Source organism: Somniosus microcephalus, chromosome 32 (genome assembly GCF_052327205.1).
Source record: "Somniosus microcephalus isolate GS21.2 chromosome 32, FLI_Smic_1.0, whole genome shotgun sequence".
NCBI classification, from domain to species: Eukaryota; Metazoa; Chordata; class Chondrichthyes; order Squaliformes; family Somniosidae; genus Somniosus; species Somniosus microcephalus.
In genome coordinates this window covers 16283095-16306400 of record NC_141018.1, presented here as the reverse complement: position 1 = coordinate 16306400, position 23306 = coordinate 16283095, and the positions used below count along the sequence as shown (strand labels likewise).

General features: G+C 47.7%; 1 protein-coding gene across 5 annotated transcripts in view; it reads left to right on the top strand.

Annotated features, from left to right (window-relative positions):
• Positions 1-23306, top strand: part of LOC147097294 (GRAM domain-containing protein 2A-like) — a 96280-nt gene that overhangs the window by 5661 nt on the left and 67313 nt on the right. For 2 of the 5 annotated variants that reach the window (XM_085972129.1, XM_085972131.1), the window contains exon 2: positions 7394-7529. In XM_085972129.1, the coding sequence (XP_085828255.1) occupies positions 7489-7529 (41 nt within the window). In that variant the 5' untranslated portion in view covers positions 7394-7488. Of the gene's footprint in view, positions 1-7387; positions 7530-7703; positions 7932-8213; positions 8442-23306 lie in introns of those variants that run through there. The other 3 variants (XM_085972130.1, XM_085972134.1, XM_085972133.1) reach the window with 3 other exon arrangements.

Below are 23306 nucleotides of genomic sequence, written 5' to 3'. Positions count from 1 at the left end.
ACATCATTTACCGGCCAGGGGCCCTTAACGAATCCCCTGACGCCCTCTCACGAGGGATGTGTGCCAGCGCCACCGGGGATCGGCTACAGACCCTCCACAACGACCTCTGCCACCCAGGGGTCACACGGCTGTTCCACTTCATAAAGTCCCGCAACTTACCCTACTTGATTGAGGAAGTTCGGTCTCTGACCAGGAACTGCCGCACTTGCGCTGAGTGCAAGCCTCGGTTCTACCGCCCAGATAGAGCCCACTTAATCAAAGCTACACGGCCCTTTGAGCGGCTCAGCTTAGATTTCAAGGGCCCCCTCCCGTCAGTCGACCGCAATGTTTACTTCCTGAACATTGTGGACGAATACTCCCGTTTCCCATTCGCCTTCCCCTGCCCAGACATGACCAGCGCCACGGTCATTAAATGCCTCAACAGCCTGTTCTGCCTGTTCGGTATGCCGAGCTACATCCATACGGATAGGGGGGCGTCCTTCATGAGTGAAGAGCTACGCCAGTACATGCTGTCCAGGGGGATCGCCACGAGCCGTACCACCAGCTACAATCCCCAGGGTAACAGCCAGGTGGAGCGAGAGAACGGGACAGTATGGAAAGCAGTCACTCTAGCTCTAAGGACCAAGGGCCTCCCTATCTCCCGCTGGCAGGAAGTCCTCCCAGGTGTGCTCCATTCGATACGGTCGCTATTGTGTACTGCCACTAATGCCACGCCTCATGAACGAATGTTTGTCTTTCCCCGGAAATCCACCTCAGGCGTATCCATGCCGTCATGGCTCTCCACCCCAGGTCCGGTATTTGTACGAAGGCATGTGCGGGGCCACAAGACGGACCCTCTCGTGGAGTCAGTGCACCTACTCCACGCCAACCCCCAATACGCGTATGTCCGGCACGCTGACAGAAGGGAGGACACCGTGTCCATAAAAGACGTCGCCCCAGCTGGTAATGACAACAACCACGACAACAGCAACAACGATCACAGCAACGCTTACCCACCCACTATCCTTTCATCACCCCCGGAAGAACATCGACCAACGGTGCCCCCACCAACTACCCCTTCAACAACCCTGGCGGCGCCCCCGGCAGAGACCCAGGAGGCCACCGGGGACACCCAGCCGACACCCGCGGCACCACAACAGCTACGTCGGTCACAGAGGACTATCAAACCCCCGAACAGACTAAATCTGTAGAAGGGGTGAATGTGATGAAATATGCCATTCATCAGGCACTCTGTATTCTCTGTGTTTGATTGTGCCTGTGACTGTGACAAGCAGGGGAGTTTAGTTTCAGTTTCATTTCCTTACCTGTATTGTATTGTGTGTAGGGCTCCGCCCATACCTGGCCCCTACCTAAGCAGGCCCCAGCGTGTCTCACAGGCAGTACAGCAGATCTCTGGATGAGAGACACTTCTCTGTGTATTACTTTCTGAGTTAATAAAAGCCTTGCTTTGCTCCGTTAACGTTGAGTCTCGGATTCATTGAGGCACATCAGGTGTCTCACCATCAGGACCTTTAGAAAGAGTGGTCACACCATCAGTACCCTTTAGAAAGAGGGGTCTCACCATCAGGACCTTTAGAAAGAGGGGACTGACCATCAGGACCTTTAGAAAGGGGGGTCTCACCATCAGGACCTTTAGAAAGAGGGGTCTCACCATCAGGACCTTTAGAAAGAGGGGTCTCACCATCAAGACCTTTAGAAAGAGGGTGTCTCACCATCAGGACCTTTAGAAAGAGGGTGTCTCACCATCAGGACCTTTAGAAAGAGGGGTCTGACCATCAGGTCCTTTAGAAAGAGGGGCCTCACCATCAGGGCCTTTAGAAAGAGGGCGCCTCACCATCAGGACCTTTAGAAAGAGGGGCCTCACCATCAGGGCCTTTAGAAAGAGGGCGCCTCACCATCAGGACCTTTAGAAAGAGGGGTCTGACCATCAGGGCCTTTAGAAAGAGGGCGCCTCACCATCAGGGCCTTTAGAAAGAGGGCACCTCACCATCAGGGCCTTTAGAAAGAGGGCGCCTCACCATCAGGGCCTTTAGAAAGAGGGGTCTCACCATCAGGGCCTTTAGAAAGAGGGGTCTGACCATCAGGACCCTTTAGAAAGAGGGATTTCACCATCAGGACCCTTTAGAAAGAGGGGTTTCACCATCAGGACCCTTTAGAAAGAGGGGTTTCACTGTCAGGACCCTTTAGAAAGAGGGGTTTCACCATCAGGACCCTTTAGAAAGAGGGATTTCACCATCAGGACCCTTTAGAAAGAGGGGTCTGACCATCAGGGCCTTTAGAAAGAGGGATTTCACCATCAGGACCCTTTAGAAAGAGGGGTCTCACCATCGGGACCTTTAGAAAGAGGGGTCTCACCATCAGGACCTTTAGAAAGAGGGGTCTGACCATCAGGACCCTTTAGAAAGAGGGATTTCACCATCAGGACCTTTAGAAAGAGGGGTCTCACCATCAGGACCCTTTAGAAAGAGGGCTCTCACCATCGGGACCTTTAGAAAGAGGGATTTCACCATCAGGACCCTTTAGAAAGAGGGGTCTGACCATCAGGACCCTTTAGAAAGAGGGGTCTGACCATCAGGGCCTTTAGAAAGAGGGATTTCACCATCAGGACCCTTTAGAAAGAGGGGTCTCACCATCGGGACCTTTAGAAAGAGGGGTCTCACCATCAGGACCTTTAGAAAGAGGGGTCTGACCATCAGGACCCTTTAGAAAGAGGGATTTCACCATCAGGACCTTTAGAAAGAGGGGTCTCACCATCAGGACCCTTTAGAAAGAGGGCTCTCACCATTAGGACCTTTAGAAAGAGGGGTCTCACCAACAGGACCCTTTAGAAAGAGGGGTCTCCATCAGGACCTTTAGAAAGAGGGCTCTCACCATCAGGACCCTTTAGAAAGAGGGGTCTCACCATCAGGACCCTTTAGAAAGAGGGGTCTCACCATCAGGACCTTTAGAAAGAGGGGTCTCACCATCAGGACCTTTAGAAAGAGGGGTCTGACCATCAGGACCTTTAGAAAGAGGGGTCTTACCAACAGGACCTTTAGAAAGAGGGGTCTGACCATCAGGACCTTTAGAAAGAGGGGTCTCACCATGAGGACCTTTAGAAAGAGGGTGTCTCACCATTAGGACCTTTAGAAAGAGGGTGTCTCACCAACAGGACCCTTTAGAAAGAGGGGTCTTACCAACAGGACCTTTATGAAGAGGGATTCTCACCATCAGGACCCTTTAGAAAGAGGGGAATAGGGAAATAGTGGAGAACCAAGGATCTAGCGAGAATGAGGAACTGAAAGAAATTAGTATTAGTAAAATAATAGTACTGGAGAAATTAATGGGACTGAAAGCCGATAAATTCCCTGGGCCTGATGGCCTACATCCTCGGGATTTGAAAGAGGTGGCTATAGAGATAGTGGATGCATTGGTTGTCATCTTCCAAAATTCCATAGATTCTAGAACGGTTCCTGTGGATTGGAAGGTAACAAATGTAACCCCACTATTTAAGAAAGGAGGGAGAGAGAAAACGGGGAACTACAGACCAGTTAGCCTGACATCAGTAGTAGGGAAAATGCTAGAATCTATTATTAAGGCCGTGGTAACAGGACACTTAGAAAATAATAATAGGATTGGGCAGAGTCAACATGGATTTATGAAAGTGAAATCATGTTTGACAAATCTATTAGAGTTTTTTGAGGTTGTAACTAGCAGAATAGATAAGGGGTAACCAGTGGATGTGGTGTATTTGGATTTTCAGAAGGCTTTCAATAAGGTGCCACACAAGAGGTTATTATACAAAATTAGGGCTCACGGGATGGGGGGTAATATACTAGCATGGATTGAGGATTGGTTAACGGATAGAAAACAGAGAGTAGGAATAAACGGGTCATTTTCTGGTTGGCAGGCTGTAACTAGTGGGGTACCGCAAGGATCAGTGCTTGGGCCTCAGCTATTCACAATCTACGTCAATGATTTGGATGAGGGGACCACATGTAATATATCCAAGTTTGCTGATGATACAAAGCTGGGTGGGAATGTAAGTTGTGAGGAGGATGCAAGGAGGCTTCAAGGGGATATAGACAGGCTAAGTCAGTGGGCAAGAACATGGAATATAATGTGGAGAAATGTGAAGTTATCCACTTTGGTAGGAAAAATAGAAAAGCAGAGTATTATTTAAATGGTGCTAGATTGGGAAATGTTGATGTACAAAGGGACCTGGGTGTCCTTGTACACCAGTCACTGAAAGCAAACATGCTGGTGCAGCAAGCAGTTAGGAAGGCAAATGGTATGTTGGCCTTCATTGAAAGAGGATTTGAGTACAGGAGCAAGGATAAGAACATAAGAACATAAGAAATAGGAGCAGGAGTAGGCCATACGGCCCCTCGGGCCTGCTCCGCCATTCAATAGGATCATGGCTGATCTGAATCTAGACTCACGTCCACTTCCCTGCCCTCTCCCCGTAACCCCTAATTCCCTTATCTGCTAGGAAAATGTCTATCTCCATTTTAAATTTATTTAATGTTGCAGCTTCCACAGCTCTCTGGGGTAGCAAATTCCATAGATTTACTACCTTCTGAGTGAAGAAGTTTCTCCTCATCTCAGTTTTGAAAGGGCAGCCCCTTATTCTAAGATTATGCCCCCTAGTTCTAATCTCACCCATCAGTGGAAACATCCTCACCGCATCCACCCGATCAAGCCCCCTCACAATCTTATATGTTTCGATAAGATCGCCTCTCATTCTTCTGAACTCCAATGAGTAGAGTCCCAACCTACTCAACCTTTCCTCATACGTCAACCCCCTCATCTTTGGAATCAACCGAGTGAACCTTCTCTGAACTGCCTCAAGAGCAAGTATATCTTTTCTTAAATATGGAAACCAAAACTGCATGCAGTATTCCAGGTGTGGCCTCACCAATACCCTGTATAACTGCAGCAAGACTTCCCTGTTTTTATACTCCATCCCCCTTGCAATAAAAGCCAAGATTCCATTGGCCTTCCTGATCACCTGCTGCACCTGCATACTAACTTTTTTTGTTTCATGCACCAGGACCCCCAGATCCCTTTGTACTGTAGCACTTTGCAGTTTCTCTCCATTTAGATAATAACTTGCTCTTTGATTTTTTCTGCCAAAGTGCATAACCTCACACTTTCCAACATTATATTGCATCTGCCAAATCTCTGCCCACTCACTTAGCCTGTCTATGTCCTTTTGCAGGTTTTTTATGTCCTCCTCACTCACTGCTTTCCCTCCCATCTTTGTATCGTCGGCAAACTTGGATATGTTGCACTCGGTCCCTTCCTACAAATCGTTAATATAGATTGTAAAGAGTTGGGGTCCCAGCACTGACCCCTGCGGAACACCACTAGTTACTGATTGCCAGCCCGAGAACGAACCATTTATCCCAACTCTTTGTTTTCTGTTAGATAGCCAATCTTCCACCCATGCCATTATATTACCCCCAATCCCGTGATTTTTTATCTTGATCAGTAATCTTTTGTGTGGAACCTTGTCAAATGCCTTTTGGAAGTCCAAATACACTACATCCACTGGTTCCCCTTTATCCACCCTGTATGTTACACCTTCAAAGAATTCGAGCAAATTTGTCAAACATGACTTCCCCTTCGTAAAACCATGCTGACTCTGACCTATTAAATTATGTTTATCCAAATGCTCTGTTACTGTTTCCTTAATAATGGACTCCAACATTTTGCCAACCACAGATGTTAGGCTAACTGGTCTATAGTTTCCAGCTTTTTGTCTACTTCCCTTCTTAAATAAGGGTGTTACATTAGCAGTTTTCCAATCTGCCGGGACCTTTCCTGAGTCCAGGGAGTTCTGGAAAATGATCACCAATGCATCCACAATCCCTACCGCCACTTCTCTCAAGACCCTAGGATGTAGGCCATCAGGTCCGGGGGATTTATCTGCCTTAAGTCCCATTATTTTACTGAGTACCATCTCCTTAGTGATTTTAATCGTGTTTAGCTCCTCCCCCCCCCCCCCCCCCCATTGCCCCGTTTGTCCAGTGTTGGGATATTTTTAGTGTCCTCTACTGTAAAGACTGATACAAAATATTTGTTCAGCGTCTTTGCCATCTCCATGTTCCCCACCACTAGTTTCCCAGTCCCATCCTCTAAGGGACCAACATTCACTTTAGCCACCCTTTTTCTTTTTATATAGCTGTAGAAACTCTTGCTATCTGTTTTTATATTTTTTGCTAGTTTACTTTCATAATCTATCTTCCCTTTCTTAATTAATCTTTTAGTTATTGTTTGTCTTACTACAGTTATACAGGGCCTTGGTGAGACCACACCTGGAGTACTGTGTGCAGTTTTGGTCTCCTTACCTAAGAAAGGATATACTGGCCATAGACGGAGTGCAGCGAAGGTTCACCAGACTGATTCCTGGGATGGCAGGACTGTCGTATGAGGAGAGATTGGGTCGACTAGGCCTGTATTCACTAGAGTTTAGAAGAATGAGAGGGGATCTCATTGAAACGTATAAAATTCTGACAGGGCTCGACAGACTGGATGCAGGGAGGATGTTTCCCCTGGCTGGGGTGGGGGGGGGTCTAGAACGAGGGGTCACAGTCTCAGGATACGGGGTGTCACAGTCTCAGGATACGGGGTAAGATATTTAGGACTGAGATGAGGAGAAATTTCTTCACTCAGAGGGTGGTGAACCTGTGGAATTCTCTACCACAGAAGGCAGTGGAGGCCGAGTCACTGAATATATTTAAGAAGGAGATAGATAGATTTCTAGACACAAAAGGCATCAAGGGGTATGGGGAGAGAGTGGGAATATGGTATTGAGATAGAGGATCAGCCATGATCATATTGAATGGCGGAGCAGGCTCGAAGGGCCGAATGGCCTACTCCTCCTATTTTTCTATATTTCTAAGAGGAGTCTTAGTTTTTCCTGCTCCTTAGCTCTGTCACTGAGACAATTATAGTTTTGCGCCGGGTCCCTAGTCAAGACTGACTATAATTGCATTCATGTCAGCCAAACCCGTGAGTTGCTTTCCCTGCCAGGTTCAGTTCCCTAGGACACCCTTTAAATTAGAAATCTCTCCGCTGGGACCTCCTTGGCAGAACAGCATTGCCTTTTCAGCTTCCTTTTTTATCATTCACTTCAAAAATATTTCCCCATTATTAAGTTTTGAAATTTGATACAAAAGTGCTGTGCCTTTCTCAGAAGCCTCGTCCAAAGGTGTTAAAAGTTCTGCCTGCTTCAGCCAGTTGCTGTGGAGTCAGGTGGGATGCAGGTATTTTGTGCTGAAGTGTTATTTTTGCAGTCTGTGGTTTTGTGTGGGAGGTTCTTTTAGCTGGCTGAAATGTGTCTGAATATTTTCTCTAACCACACCCTGCCCGGTCGACTCAGATCCGATTTCCTTTTATCTAACCCCAGCTCTGTTGACACATCACGCTGTGGCCACACTGACTGACTGGCTAGCTGGCTGTGTGCAGGTTGGTGCTTCCTGGGGACTGAGCAGAGAGTATGGAATGACTACTCCGAAAAGTCGAGGCAAGATGAACAGCCACAGGTGAGTGACAGTCTTACTGTGTCTGTGTGGTTACTGGTGTGTGCCCCCCTCTCCCCTTTGGCACTGTGTTGCAGGGGTGTCTGTCTGTCTGCCTGTCTGCCTGCTGTTCTAGTTGCCTCAGTTCACGTTGCACTTTCAGTCGGTGACTTGTGAGGTTATCGCCCTGTGAAAGCTTGCAGCTGGGAACTCGAGCTGGCCACTTCGGATCTGTCGAAGCTGAGAAGGAATTCAACTCGTGTCTGCAATCGCATTGGAAAATAATCCCACCTCCCCACTCAAGCTGTTCAGCGGGACAATTGATCTATCTTTGTAAATCCTTAACAGAGAGACCTTGCAGGCTGCAAACTCCAAGCCAAGTGCCCCCTGCTGATGATGTGTGCGGTTTATTTTATTTTTAGTCCGGTAGGCTGTTTTGAGATGTTCTGTGTTTAACTTGTGCGCTTTATTGGTTTACGCTGAACCTTCCTGTGAGTTGCCCAAAGTGACCCGGGTACTTGGCCGACGTTTGAACACTTTAATCCCCAGGGAGGACCTGTGAGTGCGGACTGCACTCCGGGACAGCCTGTGGTACACGGAGGAGGGTCTGCCCCCGGCAACATTTGCCAAATTCTCCCAAACTTGATCCTGCACTTTGCCGTTAGCAAACAGGACACGTGGCCATGTCCCCTTTCAATCAACAGAATGTCTCTTGTCACCCAGGAACAGCTGTGTGGCACAGGATCATGTGATGGTGTACAGCTTGGAATAGTAAACAAGGAGAACAAACATTGACCTTCAACAGATGCTGAAGGAGCCTCAATGGCAACTAATACCTTCTTCACCCGACAGAAAGGGGCTTTGGAAAATGTAAATTCTGACAAATGGAGAATGGGGGTGGAATCTAGTCCAGGGACAACATTTGCCACTCTCCAGGTAAGACTGAAGGAGGTCCACCTGAGACTGTGTTAATGGCCTGAAATGGAGACTGACAGAACTGTGATATTGGTCTGTACTAGAGGTTGTATTGCTGGTCTGAAACAGAGGGGTGAATTTTAACCCCCCCCAAAATGGGAGGGTCGGGGTCGGGGTTGGGCCAGATGTTGACATTTAAAGAAACTCAAAACTGACCCCAATCCGCATCCAATCCTTCTGGGTTTAATGGAGGTGGGACAAGGGGCAGGCAGCCATTCTGCTCCCAGGAGGCGGGCTGGCAAGTTCAATATTTTAATAAGGCTGGCAGCCTCTGATTTAACCTGCTTTGCAGGTTTAAGCCCGGCCAGGAGGGAGGCGAGGACAGCTTCGGGGAGAAGGTAAGTGCTTTTCCAGCACTGCTTGTGGGCCAGGACAGGAGTGCTCCCCCCCCCGCCGCCCCCCCCCCCCCCCCCCCCCCCATCATCAGCACTCCCCATACAAAGACCCCCAGACCCCGAGGATTGGATCCCTGGGGCTGGGGATCACAGCCCCCTGCCCCCCCGGGGTCGAGGATTGGACCCCTGAGGATCAGAATCCCCCCAGGGTTGGGGTTTGGACCCACACCCAGTACCAGGGATCGACCCCCCCCCACGCTACCACTGGCAGCTGCAGACTCCCTACCCTGCTACTGCGGCCTGCTCCAGAGTCCTCCCTTCTCGACTGGCAGCCGAGCCTGTTAATCAGACTGACTTACGGGTGGGAATCCTGTCAAGGAAAAAAGTCGCGGGCAGTCCCGTCTGAAATTCCACCCCCCTCCCCCGCCTGTGCAACCCGCCGCTGTCAGTATCGGGGCCAGAGTTTGGATAGCTGGTCTGTAACAGAGGTTAAGTGGGTTTGTAATAAAGAAAGAAAGACTTGCATTTATATAGTGCCTTTCATGACCTCAAGACTTTACAGCCAATGAAGTGCTTTTGAAGTGTAGTCACTGTTGTAATGTAGGAAACGTGGCAGCCAATTGTGCACAGCAAGCTCCCACAAACAGCCATGTTATAATGACCAGATAATCCTTTTTTTTGTTATGTTGATTGACGGATAAACATTGGCCAGGACACCGGGGAGAACTCCCCTGCTCTTCTTCAAAATAGTGCCAGGGGATCTTTTACATCCACCTGAGAGAGCAGACAGGGCCTCGGTTTAACATCTCATCCGAAAGACGGCGCCTCCGACAGTGCAGCTCCTGGAGTGTCAGTCTAGAAATTTGTGCTTGACTCTCTGGAGCGGGACTTGAACCCACAACCATCTGACTCCGAGGCAGGAGTGCTGCCCACTGAGCCACGGCTGACACAGTGGTGCTCTGTAATGGCTACTAGTTGCTAGGTAGTAATATCACCTCAATGCGGAATATAAATAATACAAAGGAACCGATAGAAGATGAACCAATATAATAGACATAGCAAACACAATAAATGAAAGAATCCTAAACTCTAAATAAATATAACTCAAGAGTTTACAACAAGCCAGTCCAAGACAATTATATTGAACTGCAGTTCGGTTGCCTTTCTTCACCACCCAGATCTTCTCTGGCCCTGCTTCTCTGTCTCATGGCTCACCCGATAGCTTCTGGCCTGTCCTGAGCTGTCTTGGACCTGCCACCTCCTGTATTTCCTATTGCCTCCCACATTGTCCTGATCTTTTTTTTGCTGCTGCCCTGTTGTCCTCTCCCCCTGGAGTAACTGCGTTCAGTTCTGGGTACCGCACCTCAGGAAGGATATATTGGGGGGCAGGATGGCGGGGACGGGGTGGGTACAGTGCAGATTCACCAGAATGATACTGAGGCTTAAATTATGAATTTGTTTTGTATTCCCTCGAGTTTAGAAGGTTGAGGGGTGATCAAATTGATGTGTTCAAAATGACGAAAGGATTCGATAGGGTAGATATAGAGAAACTGGTTCCACTCGGGGGCAGGGGAATCCAGAAAAAGGGGGCAAGATCTTAAAATTACAGCTGGGCTGTTCAGGGGTTAAATCAGCGACCACTTTTTCATGCAAAGGGGAGTTGGAAGTCTGGAATTCTCCCCCCGTAAGGCAGCGGAGGCTAGGAGTCCATAGAAATGTTCACGACTGAGATCAACTGATTTTTATTAAGTAAGGGTAACTAGGGGTATGGATCAAAGGCGGGTAAATGAAACTGAGGTACAGATCGGCCATAAAAACAGAAAATGCTGGAAATACTCAGCAGGCCAGGCAGCATCTGTGGAGAGAGAAACAGAGTTAACGTTTCAGCTCGGTGACCCTTCGTCAGAACTGGGAAAAGTTGGAGATGTAACTGGTTTAATTCTCCGCTCCCACTCTGACCTCTCTGTCCTCGGCCTCTTACACTGTTCCAATGAAAATCAATGTAAGCTCGAGGAACAGCACCTCATCTTTCGATTAGGCACTTTACAGCCCCCTGGACTCGACATCGAGTTCAACAATTTCAGACTATAACCTCTGCCCCTATCTTTTTTCTCTCTCTCTCACTTGGCAGCTGTCGATCATTCTGCCAGTGCCATTTACACTTCTTCTAGAGTCATCTTTTGTTTCTTAACTTGTCCCATCACCATCTCCTTTTGCCTCGCACCATCATCGCTTTTGTTCTTTCCTCCCCTCCCCCCTCTCCCTGCCCCTACACTTGCTTAAAAACCTGTTACATCTGAAGAAGGGTCGTCGACCTGAAATGTTAACTCTGTTTCTCTCTCCACAGATGCTGCCTGACCTGCTGAGTATTTCCAGCATTTTCTGTTTTTATTTCAGATTTCCTGCATCCGCAGTATTTTGCTTTTGTACAGATCTGCCATGATCTGATTGAACAGGCTGGAGGGGCTGATTGGCCTCCTCCAGTTCCTAGATTTCTTTGTACCTGATGTTTCTCGGTTGTTTTGTTGCAGCTCTTCCCACTATCTCTTCCTTCTGGCCTCTCTGTTTCTCAAAGCTGCCCAACCTGCTGTCTCCTGCCCATTGCCTCCAGGTTCAAGAAGCTTTAAAAAAAATTAGTTTATGGGATGTGGGCGTCGCTGGCGAGGCCAGCATTTATTGCCCATCCATGATTGCCCTTGAGAAGGTGGTGGTGAGCCGCCTTCTTGAACCGCTGCAGTCCGTGTGGTGAAGGTACTCCCACAGTGCTGTTAGGGAGGGAGTTCCAGGATTTTGACCCAGCGACGATGAAGGACCAGCGATATACTTCTAAGTCAGGAAGGTGTGTGACTTGGAGGTGGTGGTGTTCCCATGCGCCTGCTGTCCTTGTCCTTCTAGGTGGAAGAGGTTGCGGGTTTGGGAAGTGCTGCCGAAGAAGCCTTGGTGAGTTGCTGCCGTGCATCTTGTAGATGGTACACACTGCAACCATGGTACGCTGGTGGTGGAGGGAGTAAATGTTTAAGGTGGTGGATGGGGTGCCAATCAAGCGGGCTGCTTTGTCCTGGATGGTGTTGAGCTTCTTGAGTGTTGTTGGAGCTGCACTCATCCAGGCAAGTGGAGAGTATTCCATCACACTCCTGACTTGTGCCTTGTAGATGGTGGAAAGGCTTTGGGGAGTCAGGGGATGAAACACTTGCTGCAGAATACCCAGCCTCTGACCTGCTCTTGTAGCCACAGTATTTATATGGCTGGTCCAGTTAAGTTTCTGGTCAATGGTGACCCCCAGGATGTTGATGTGGGGGATTCAGTGATGGTAATGCCATTAAATGTCAAGGGGAGGTGGTTAGACTCTCGCTTGTTGGATATAGTCATTGCCTGGCACTTCTGCGGGGCGAATGTTACCTGGCACTTATCAGCCCAAGCCTGAACATCGTCCTGGTCTTGTTGCATGCGGGCATGGACTGCTTCATTATCTGAGGAGTTGTGAATGGCACTGAACACTGTGCAGTCATCAGCAAACATCCCCATTTCTGACCTTATGTTGGAGGGAAGGTCATTGATGAAGCAGCTGAAGATGGCTGGGCCTTGGACATTGCCCTGAAGAACTCCTGCAGCGATGTCCTGGGGCTGAGATGATTGACATTCAACAACCACAACCATCTTCCTTTGTTCTAGGTATGACTCCAGTCAGTGGAAAGTTTTCCCCCCGATTCCCATTGACCTCAGTAAGCTGATTCTATCCGTGTATTTCCTGGCTCTGCCCAGCTCCTTCCCTAAGTTACTGACTGTCAGTAGTAGCCTCCAGCACTGCCTTACTGTTCCCAGGGCCAGCCTTACAGGTGGGTGACATGGGCGACCGCCCAGGGCGTCGTGGTCAGGGGGGCGCCGTGATCAAGGGGCGCTGCGTTCAAGAGGGTCTGACGTTAACGGCATCAACCTCTGCGAAGAACTTGGCTGTCTCCAAAGTCAGCTTCCAATGGACTGTAGCGTTATGAAGAACAAACTTTAAGTTTCAAGAGCAAGTTCCCAAACACACGGAGAGCGCTCAGGATCCTGTTCACCATGCCCATATCAGTGGCGAGCAGTGAACGGAGCTTTTCAAAGTTGAAGCTCATAAAAACATATTTGCGATCGACCATGGGAGACGATAGGCCATCTTCACTGTCTGTCGAGAATGATGTGGCTCAAAATATCTTGGTGAACAAAGTTTTTTATTTGTTAGTGCAGAGTTTAATTGAATGTTTAGTTTATTTGTCACTTGGTTATAATATTTTTTCTGACTTCCATCGTTTATTATTTAAATTATAAAAAAGGTTTGGCGATTACAGCTGTATTTCTGAAACTTTCACTAATACTACATACTTAAACTCAAAGAAAGGGTGCCAAAATACAAGTTCGGCCAGGGCGCCATTTTCCCGAAGGCTGGCCCTGACTGTTCCCATGTTTCTTCACTATGTTGCTGTTGCCCCCTGCCATCACCAAGGACCGTCTTGCCCTCCGCTCAATCCTAATGAATATTGCCCCCGCCTTAACCTTCCTTGGCTTTGTTTCCAAATTTTACAATTTAATACTGACATTTTTCTGGCAGTTCCTGTTGCAGCTTGTCTCTGCCACTGTGTTAAGACACCTACCTCTTTAACAAAACTTTTCATCACCTGTCCTAATATCTCCTTTATATGACTCAATGTCGATTTTTGTCTGATAATGCTGCTGGGAAATTCAGCTATTGGCATGGGTACAGAAATGGGCGGTACTGGATTGGCTGCCTGTTCTACACCCAGTCTGATTGAGGTCAAATCGGGAGGGTAGGGGGCAATGTTCCCGCTAATTGTTTTTGGGCCCCTTTAATGGGCTGCGCGGCCCATTCGCATTTTTTTCCATTGAGAAGCAACTGAGCCGGACCTCCAGAGCGCCGAGGAGCCGTGCAGCCTGACGGGAACATTGGGTGGGGTGGTTGTATAACAGGCAGCTGATCCACTTTGCACCCCAGCTTTACAAACAACACCCACCACCCCTCACCCCATTTTCCTGCATTCCCGGTGCCCAAGCAATCCAAAATGCTCAAATCAAGGGCCAGGAAAATTTATATTTAACTGTAACGCGCTACACCATAGTCGGTTCCATTTGTTTTCTCTTCTGTTTGCATTTTAAAATCAGGTTAAGTGACAAATTGGAATGCACAGTTTATCACTAAGATTACATGGAAGTGTCAGTCCTTTTCTAGCAGATTGCACCACTCGTCCCAGAGCACAGTGCTGAGACCATCTCTGACTTCATCCAAAGACAGCCCATACTTTACTGCAAAAGATTAGAAAACCCACAATCGTGAAAGTAATTACTGTTCATCGCGAACAGCTAAAGTAAGGGGAATAAATTGTGAAAATCAGAAATAGAGACAGAAGTATTGGAAATACAATGTGGGCTGAATTTTCCTCCCTCCCCTGCCTACTGCCACCTCCGCCCCCGCAGACTTCGATTGCATTTGCCGCCCTCGCTGGGACTGTCGCTGGCTGCCATTACCCCCCTGCATATAGATGTTGTTGGTCTTGCATCTGCTGCTCCCTGGGGCCATCTGGTGGAAGGCCTGGGCAGTGATGATAATGACCCTGCCTGGTCATGGGCTCCTCTCCCTCCATACAGGCCCACTAAACTGTGACCTTTTTAGGCCTCAGTCTCAGCTGTTTAACATCTCATCCGAAAGACGGCACCTCCAACGCCCCTCGGTGCTGCACTGGAGTGTCAGTGAAGATGATGAACGGGGGAATCTGGTTATAGTCATTGGCTTTGAGCACTCCCTCAGCCGATTGGGTGTGAGCTTGGCTCAGTTGGTAGCACTCTACCCTCTGTCGATTCCAAGGATTGTGAGTTCAAGCCCCACTCTGGGACTTGAGGTACGTAATCTCAGCACAATGCTGAGGGAGTGCTGCACAGTCGGAGGTGCCATCTTTTGGGTGAGACGTTAAACTGAGGCCGTCTCGGGTGGACGTAAAAGATCCCATGACACAGTTTGAGGAAGACCCTGGACCAACATTCCTCCCTCAACCAAAATCAAAACAGATGAATTAGTCCGTAATCTCATTTGATATTTGTTGCACTTGGCTTCTACATTTGCCGAAACACCAGTGACCACAATTTATTGGCTGTTTATGGGCTTTAGGTCAGGCCCATGATAAAATGCTATATCAATGCAAATTCTCTTTCTTCTAACTGTGTGATGAGTGTAGCAGAAGGTGACAATGTCCTCTGGGCCACAAGGTTGCCACGTCCTGATATAGCTGCAGCTTATAGTCTGTCTAGGAAGAGGGCTGCTCATTGGCACTTCAAACAGCCGAAGAAGAGTGTTCTGGTCAGAGTGCTTGTGTTGGCCCGAGGGCAATGAATGGAACATAAAAGCCAAAGGTCAAATTGCTTCTATAGCACTGACATTGTTTCAAAATGACTGGACAGCACATTGGGGGGGAGGGACTGAGAAGCACATTGGGGAGGAGGGACTGAGGCACATTGGGGAGGAGGGACTGAGGCACATTGGGGAGGAGGGACTGAGGCACATTGGGGAGGAGGGACTGAGGCACATTGGGGAGGAGGGACTGAGGCACATTGGGGAGGAGGGACTGAGGCACATTGGGGGGGAGGGACTGAGAGGCACATTGCGGGGGAGGGACTGAGAGGCACATTGGGGAGGAGAGACGGAGGCACATTGGGGAGGAGGGACTGAGGCACATTGGGGAGGAGGGACTGAGGCACATTGGGGAGGAGGGACTGAGGCACATTGGGGAGGAGGGACTGAGGCACATTGGGGAGGAGGGACTGAAGCACATTGGGGAGGAGGGACTGAGAGGCACATTGGGGAGGAGGGACTGAGGCACATTGGGGAGGAGGGACTGAGGCACATTGGGGAGGAGGGACTGAGGCACATTGGGGAGGAGGGACTGAGGCACATTGGGGAGGAGGGACTGAGGCACATTGGGGAGGAGGGACTGAGGCACATTGGGGAGGAGGGACTGAGGCACATTGGGGAGGAGAGGCTGAGAAGCACATTGGGTTTTTTACACAGTTCTGTGAGCACCCATCAGCTGCTCTACAATCTGCTCAGCAACGCCCTGACGCGATATCAGAAGGTGGCTGTGAGGAGGAAATGCTATCAGCGTGGGGCAAACAGCCCTGCACAAAGCTGACCAGTAAAACCGATGGAAAGGGCATAGAGTGGAAGCAAATGGGTGTTGGGAAGAGCAATGTGAGTTTGATATCTACATGGTCGGTATGGACAGTGATCACTAAAAGAACCATTTGTTGTATTTAAGGCTGTATGGGGGAGGGCAGATGCTCTCAATTCAAGTTACTGGAGCTTGAAAAAAATGCAAATCTTTTTCCCCCAACTGTGCCATCAACACAGTTTGCATCGATAGAATCGTTTCTAGAGCACAGCCCAGAACCCACGGCCAATGGGCTCTCTGATGTTAGACAACACGCTGGAACCTTGAGTTATTGCACAATGTTATCCTGAGAGCAGACTGAAATCTGATGGCCATTATGTTGTAAATGGATTCTTGCTGCGATTAACAATCGAACAGGAGAAATAAGCTGGATGCGTCACAGTCTGCTGTCTCTATAGAAGGTATTGGATGCCTGTCAGTCTATTATTCAGACAACATTATAAATAGCAAGCGCACTGCTCAAGTGCTTTGTGTTGAATGCTGGACACTAGATTGGATTACTGTCTTCAGTTCACCGTCAACCGCCCAGTTTTATTATTTATTAAAGCTGTTTCCCACCCCCCCCCCCCCCCCCCAATCCCCTGCACCGCTGCCAACTTCCTGGCACCAGGGGTGGCTCTGCTGCACAGAATGGGAGGAAAAAGAGGGGTAGAGCTATAGTAATAGGGGATTCTATTGCAAGGGGAATAGATAGGCGTTTCTGCGGCCGCAAACGAGACTCCAGGATGGTGTGTTGCCTCCCTGGTGCAAGGGTCAAGGATGTCTCCGAGCGGCTGCAGAACATCTTGGAACGGGAGGGTGAACAGCCAGTTGTCGTGGTGCATATAGGCACCAACGATCTAGGTAAAAAGCGGGATGAGGTCCTAAAAGCGGAATATAGGGAGTTAGGAGATAAATTAAAAAACAGGACCTCAAAGGTAGTAATCTCAGGATTGCTACCAGTGCCACGTGTTAGTCAGAGTAGAAATAGAAGGATACTTCAGATGAATACGTGGCTAGAGGAATGGTGCCAGGGGGAGGGATTTAAGTTCCTGGGACATTGGAACCGGTTCTGGGGGAGGTGGGACCAGTTCAAACCGGACGGTTTGCACCTGGGCAGGGCTGGAACCGATGTCCTAGGGGTAGTGTTTGCTAGTGCTCTGGGGGAGGGTTTAAACTAAAATGGCAGGGGGTAGGGAACCTGAGCAGGGAGACAGAGGAAAGGGAAACAAGGATAAAAGCAAAAGATAGGAAAGAGAAAAACAAAAGTGGCAGTCAGAGAAAGCAACGGTTTAAATCAAACGTGGCCACAGTAAATAATAATTCTAATAGGTCTAAGAGCGTTAAAAAAACAAGCCTGAAGGCTTTGTGTCTTAATGCGAGGAGCATTTGTAATAAGGTGGATATATTGGCTGCGCAAATAGAGGTAAACGAATACAATTTGGTTGGGATTATGGAAACGTGGCTCAAGGATGGTCAAGACTGGGAACTCAACATCCAGGGGTATTCGATATTCAGGAAAGATAGGCAAAAAGGAAAGGGAGGTGGGGTAGCATTACTGGTTAAAGAAGGGATTAACACAATTGTAATGAAGGATATTAGCTCTGATGATGTGGAATCTGTATGGGTAGAATTGAGAAATACTAAGGGGAAAAAAACGTTAGTGGGAGTGGTATATAGACCTCCAAACAGTAAGGCGGAGGTTGGGGATGGCATTAAAAAGGAAATTAAAGAAGCGTGCAATAAGGGCACAGCAGTCATCATGGGTGACTTTAATCTACATATAGATTGGGCCAACCAAATTAGCAACAATACTGTGGAGGAGGAATTCCTGGAGTGTTTACAGGATGGTTTCCTGGACCAATATGTTGAGGAACCAACCAGAGATCAGGCCATCTTAGACTGGGTATTATGTAACGAGAAAGGATTAATTAGCAAACTTGTTGTACGAGGCCCCTTTGGTCGGAGCGATCATAATATGATCGAATTCTTCATTTAAGATGGAGAATGAAGTAGTTGACTCGGAGACTAGGGTCCTCAATTTAAATAAAGGAAACTACGATGGTCTGAGGAGTGAGTTGGGTAGGATTGATTGGGGAATGGCACTCAAAGGGTTGACGGTGGATAGGCAATGGCAAACATTCAAAGACCGAATGGATGAGCTACAGAATTTGTTCATCCCAGTTTGGCATAAAAATAAAACAAAAAAGGTGACTCTACCGTGGCTAACAAGGGAAATTAGGGATAGCATAAGATCCAAGGAGAGGACATATAAATTGGTCAGAAAAAGCAATAATCCTGAGGATTGGGAGCAGTTTAGGATTCAACAAAGGAGGACAAAGGGATTAATTAAGAAAGGGAAAATAGAATATGAGAGTAAGCTTGCAGGGAACATAAAAACTGACTGTAAAAGCTTTTATAGATATGTGAAGAGAAAAAGATTGGTGAAGTCAAGCGCAGGTCCCTTGCAGTCAAAATCAGGGGAATTTATAATGGGGAACAAAGAAATGGCTGACCAACTAAATACATATTTTGGTTCTGTCTTCACAAAGGAGGACACAAATAACCTCCCAGAGATGCCGGGGAACATAGGGCCTGATGAAAGGGTGGAACTGAAAGAAATCAGTATTTGTAGGGAAATGGTGTTAGGAAAATTGATGGGACTGAAGGCCGATAAATCCCCAGGGCCTGATAATCTACATCCCAGGGTACTTAAGGAAGTGGCCCTAGAAATAGTAGATGCATTGCTGGTCATCTTCCAGAACTCGATAGACTCTGGAACAGTACCCATGGATTGGAGGGTAGCTAATGTTACCCCACTATTCAAAAAAGGTGGTAGAGAAAAAGCGTGGAATTATAGACCGGTAAGCCTGACCTCGGTAGTGGGGAAAATGCTAGAGTCCATTATAAAAGATGTAACAGCAGAGCACTTGGAAAGCAGTGACAGGATCGGACGAAGTCAACATGGATTTACAAAAGGTAAATCGTGCTTGACTAATCTACTGGAATTTTTTGAGGATGTAACTGGTAAAATAGATAAGGGAGAACCAGTGGATGTGGTGTATTTGGACTTTCAGAAGGCTTTCGATAAGGTCCCGCATAAGAGATTAGTGTGCAAAATTAAGGCACATGGGATTGGGGGCAAGGTATTGACTTGGATAGAGAACTGGTTGGCGGACAGAAAGCAAAGAGTTGGAATAAACGGGTCGTTTTCCGAGTGGCAGGCAGTGACTAGTGGGGTACCGCAAGGATCGGTCCTAGGACCCCAGCTGTTCACAATATATATTAATGATCTGGACGAGGAATTGGATGTAATATCTCCAAATTTGCAGACGACACAAAGCTGGGTGGGAGGGTATGCTGTGAGGAGGATGTCGTGAAACTCCAGTACGATTTGGACAGGTTGGGTGATTGGGCAGAAACATGGCAAATGCACTATAATGTGGATAAATGTGAGGTTATCCACTTTGGTGGCAAAAACCGGAAGGCAGATTATTATTTGAATGGCAATAGATTGGGAGAAGGGGAAGTGCAAAGAGACCTGGGTGTTCTTGTGCACCAGTCGCTGAAGGTAAGCATGCAGGTGCAGCAGGCGGTTAAGAAGGCAAATGGTATGTTGGCCTTCGTAGCGAGAGGGTTCGAGTACAGGAACAAGGATGTCTTGCTACAGTTGTACAGGGCCTTGGTGAGACTGCACCTTGAGTATCGTGTGCAGTTTTGGTCGCCTTACCTGAGGAAGGACGTTCTTGCCATGGAAGGAGTGCAGCGAAGATTCACCAGGCTGATACCTGGGATGGCAGGAATGACATATGAGGAGAGATTGTGTCGATTGGGTTTATACTCACTGGAGTTTAGATGATTGAGAGGGGATCTCATCGAAACCTATAAAATTCTGTCAGGCCTGGACAGACTAGATGCAGGAAGGATGTTTCTGATGGCCGGGGAGTCCAGAACCAGGGGTCATCGTCTAAGGATAAGTGGTAAGCCATTTAGGACTGAAATGAGCAGGAATTTCTTCACCCAGAAAGTGGTGAACCTGTGGAATTCTCTGCTACAGAGGGCGGTGGAGGCCAATTCATTAAATATATTCAAGAAGGAGTTGGATATATTTCTTAAGGCTAAAGGGATCAAGGGATATGGGGAGAAGGCAGGGACAGGGTACTGAATTTGGATGATCAGCCATGATCTCATTGAATGGCGGAGCAGGCTCGATGGGCCGAATGGCCTACTCCTGCTCCTATCTTCTATGTTTCTATGTTTATGGTGTCAGCTGTGGCTCAGTGGGTAGCACCCTCACCTCAGAGTCAGAAGGTTGTGGGTTCAAGTCCCACTCCAGGGACTTCAGCACAAAAATCTAGGCTGACACTTCAGTACAGGACTGAGGGAGTGCTGCACTGTCTGAGGTGCCGTCTTTTGGATGTGACATTAAACCGAGGCCCCGTCTGCTCTTTCATTGAACCAGGGCGTGCAGACATAATCGCATTTGAAAATCATGCATTCTGTCTGTATTGTGATACAATATTTTGATATTTACTGTTGAGTAAATACTGTAAAGTTGGTCAGAGCACAGGGTTTGCTCTGCAGTACAGATTGAGGCACTGGGAGACACAACACTGAAGTGCTACAGCGCCACCACTGATGAGAGGGTGTAATTACGCCGTGACAAGTTTACATAGGCCATTCCCATTACAAATGTGGACGTAACAATTTAACATGGAAACAAGAGGTGTGACAACAGAAAAAATGTTTTGTAGATGAGAAGTGCATGCAGTTTTTTAATGATTTATTGATGTACACAGTACATAGATGCTTTTATTGAAGTTGTGCTGTGTGGTTTGTGATCTTCACTGTCAACTCCACAAGAATTTACTATCCATAAAATATGAGGTGCATATAGAATCATAGAATGATACAGCACAGAGGGCCATTCGGCCCATCGTGCCTGTGCTGGCTCTTTGAAAGAGGCTCTCCAATTACTCCCACTCCCCTGCTCTTTCCCCATAGCCCTGCAAATTTTTCTTTTTCAAGTATTTATCCAATTCCCTTTTGAAAGTTACTATTGAATCTGCTTCCACCACCCTTTCAGGCAGTGCATTCCAGATTATCATAACTCTCTGTGTTAAAAAAATTGCCAATTATCTTAAATCTGTGTCCTTTGGTTATCAACCCTTTTGCCACTGGAAATAGTTTCACCTTATCTACTCTATCAAAGCCCCTCATGATTTTGAACGCCTCTATTAAATCCCTACTTAACCTTCTCTGCTCTAAGGAGAACAACCCCAGTTTCTCGAGTCTCTCCTCATAACTGAAGTCCCTCATCCCTGGTACCATTCTGGTAAATCTTCTCTGCACCCTCACCAAGGCCTTGGCATCCTGCCTAAAGTGTGGTGACCTAAATTGTACACAATAGAGGAGGGGCCCTGCTACCTGCCTGAAATCAGTTTATTAGGAGTCATAAGCTTCAGTATGTGAATTCTGAGAAAAAAGAGGATGAAGGGAATTAAGAAAGGAACAAACAATAGTAAGAACTATACAGCACAGATCTAATCAGTAATGAGAACTACTTTACTGGTTCCCATAGGTTTGTGCTAACAAGGTTTAACACACAAATCCAGTCACAAAGCAAGAGAGCATGGAATGGGAAGGAGGCAGTCACTTGTATGAAAGGCCCTGTGTTGTCTACCCTGGGAAGGGCGAGAGATTGTACAATGTTTGATACAGTTCAGGCTATTCCTAACAATTACATTGTGCTCTCATCTGTGAAAGAACAAGTCACGCCCTCTGAACAAATCAGCTGATGGACTCCATGCCGAGGCACAATATTACTGAGGAATAAAGTGACCTGCTGAAATATTGTATTAACAGTTAGAAATCGGGGGCTGGATTTTTAACAGTTCTGTACTTTTGCGGCTGTTTTTTCAGCAGTTTACGGGTGCATTTAACGTTTCCTACATTACAACAGTGGCATAAGAACATAAGAAATAGGAGCAGGAGTCGGCCATTCGGCCCCTCGAGCCTGCTCCGCCATTCAATAAGATCATGGCTAATCTGATCTTGGCCTCAACTCCACTTCCCTGCCCGCTCCCCATAACCCTCGACTCCCCTGTTTTTCAAAAATCTGTCTATCTCCGCCTTGAATATATTCAATGACTACACTTCAAAAAGTACTTCATTGGCAGCAAAGTGTTGTGGGGCATCCTGAGATCATGAAAGGCGTTGTATAAGTGCAAGTCTTTCTTTCTATCTTTCTATCTATCTTTCTTTCTCTCTCTCTCTTTCCTTCTTTCTCTCTTTCTTTCTCTTTCTTTCTTTCGCTCTTTCTTTCTCTTTTTGCCAAGCACTTTTTCATGATGACGCCCCTTTAAATTGAAGGGCGCAAAACTCACCCCAACAGCCGCACCCCGTCACACGTCAGACCACTGAACCAGTTCTGCTACTCCATTGTTCGTTTGTCCTCAGACCCAGTGCTGTGCTTCAATCTACGGGGATGGATTGAGTGAGGTTGTCCTGTTTGCGCCGCTAGGAAACCACCTCCATTCAGTGTCCCACTCATACAATCTCCCGGGAGATGTGGGAAAAAAAAACCTTAGGCTAATTTAGGAAAAAGACATTCTGTGAAATTCCCCTCCAGAGGCAATCGAGGAAGCTCCAGGAGACCATGAAGCTTGATGGCTCTAGTCCCCAGTTAACCCGCCCACCTTCTATAACTCCACCCGCAGGAACTCATCCAGATCCCTTCTGGAAACCTGCAGAGAATTCACATTGACACCACACAAACTGGTCAATCCAGTTCAGCAATCGACGACTCTCTGTGAAAAGAACAGAGGACAGCACGGTGGCATAGTGGTTAGCACTGTTGCCTCACAGCGCCAGGGACCCGGGTTCGAATCTGGCCTCAGGTGACTGTCTGTGTGGAATTTGCACATTCTCCCCGTGTTTGCGTGGGTTTCCTCCGGGTGCTCCGGTTTCCTCCCACAGTCCAAAGATGTGCGGGTTAGGTTGATTGACTATGATAAATTGACCCTTAGTGTTAGGGGGATTAAATACCTGGGGTTACGGGGATAGGGTGGGATATGTGTTGGTGTAGGGGTTACGGGAATCGGGTGGGATATGTGTCGGTGCAGGCTCGATGGGCCGAAATGGCCTCTATCTGCACTGTGGGGTTTCTGTGATTTCTGTGGACTGACGATTCCCCAGCAGAGTGGGCCAACAGCGGATGAGAGGGAGATCAAATAGAAGAGGGAAATCAACCAGGGAGAGGATTCATTACTAAGAGACCAAATGGATATCAGAGGAAAAAA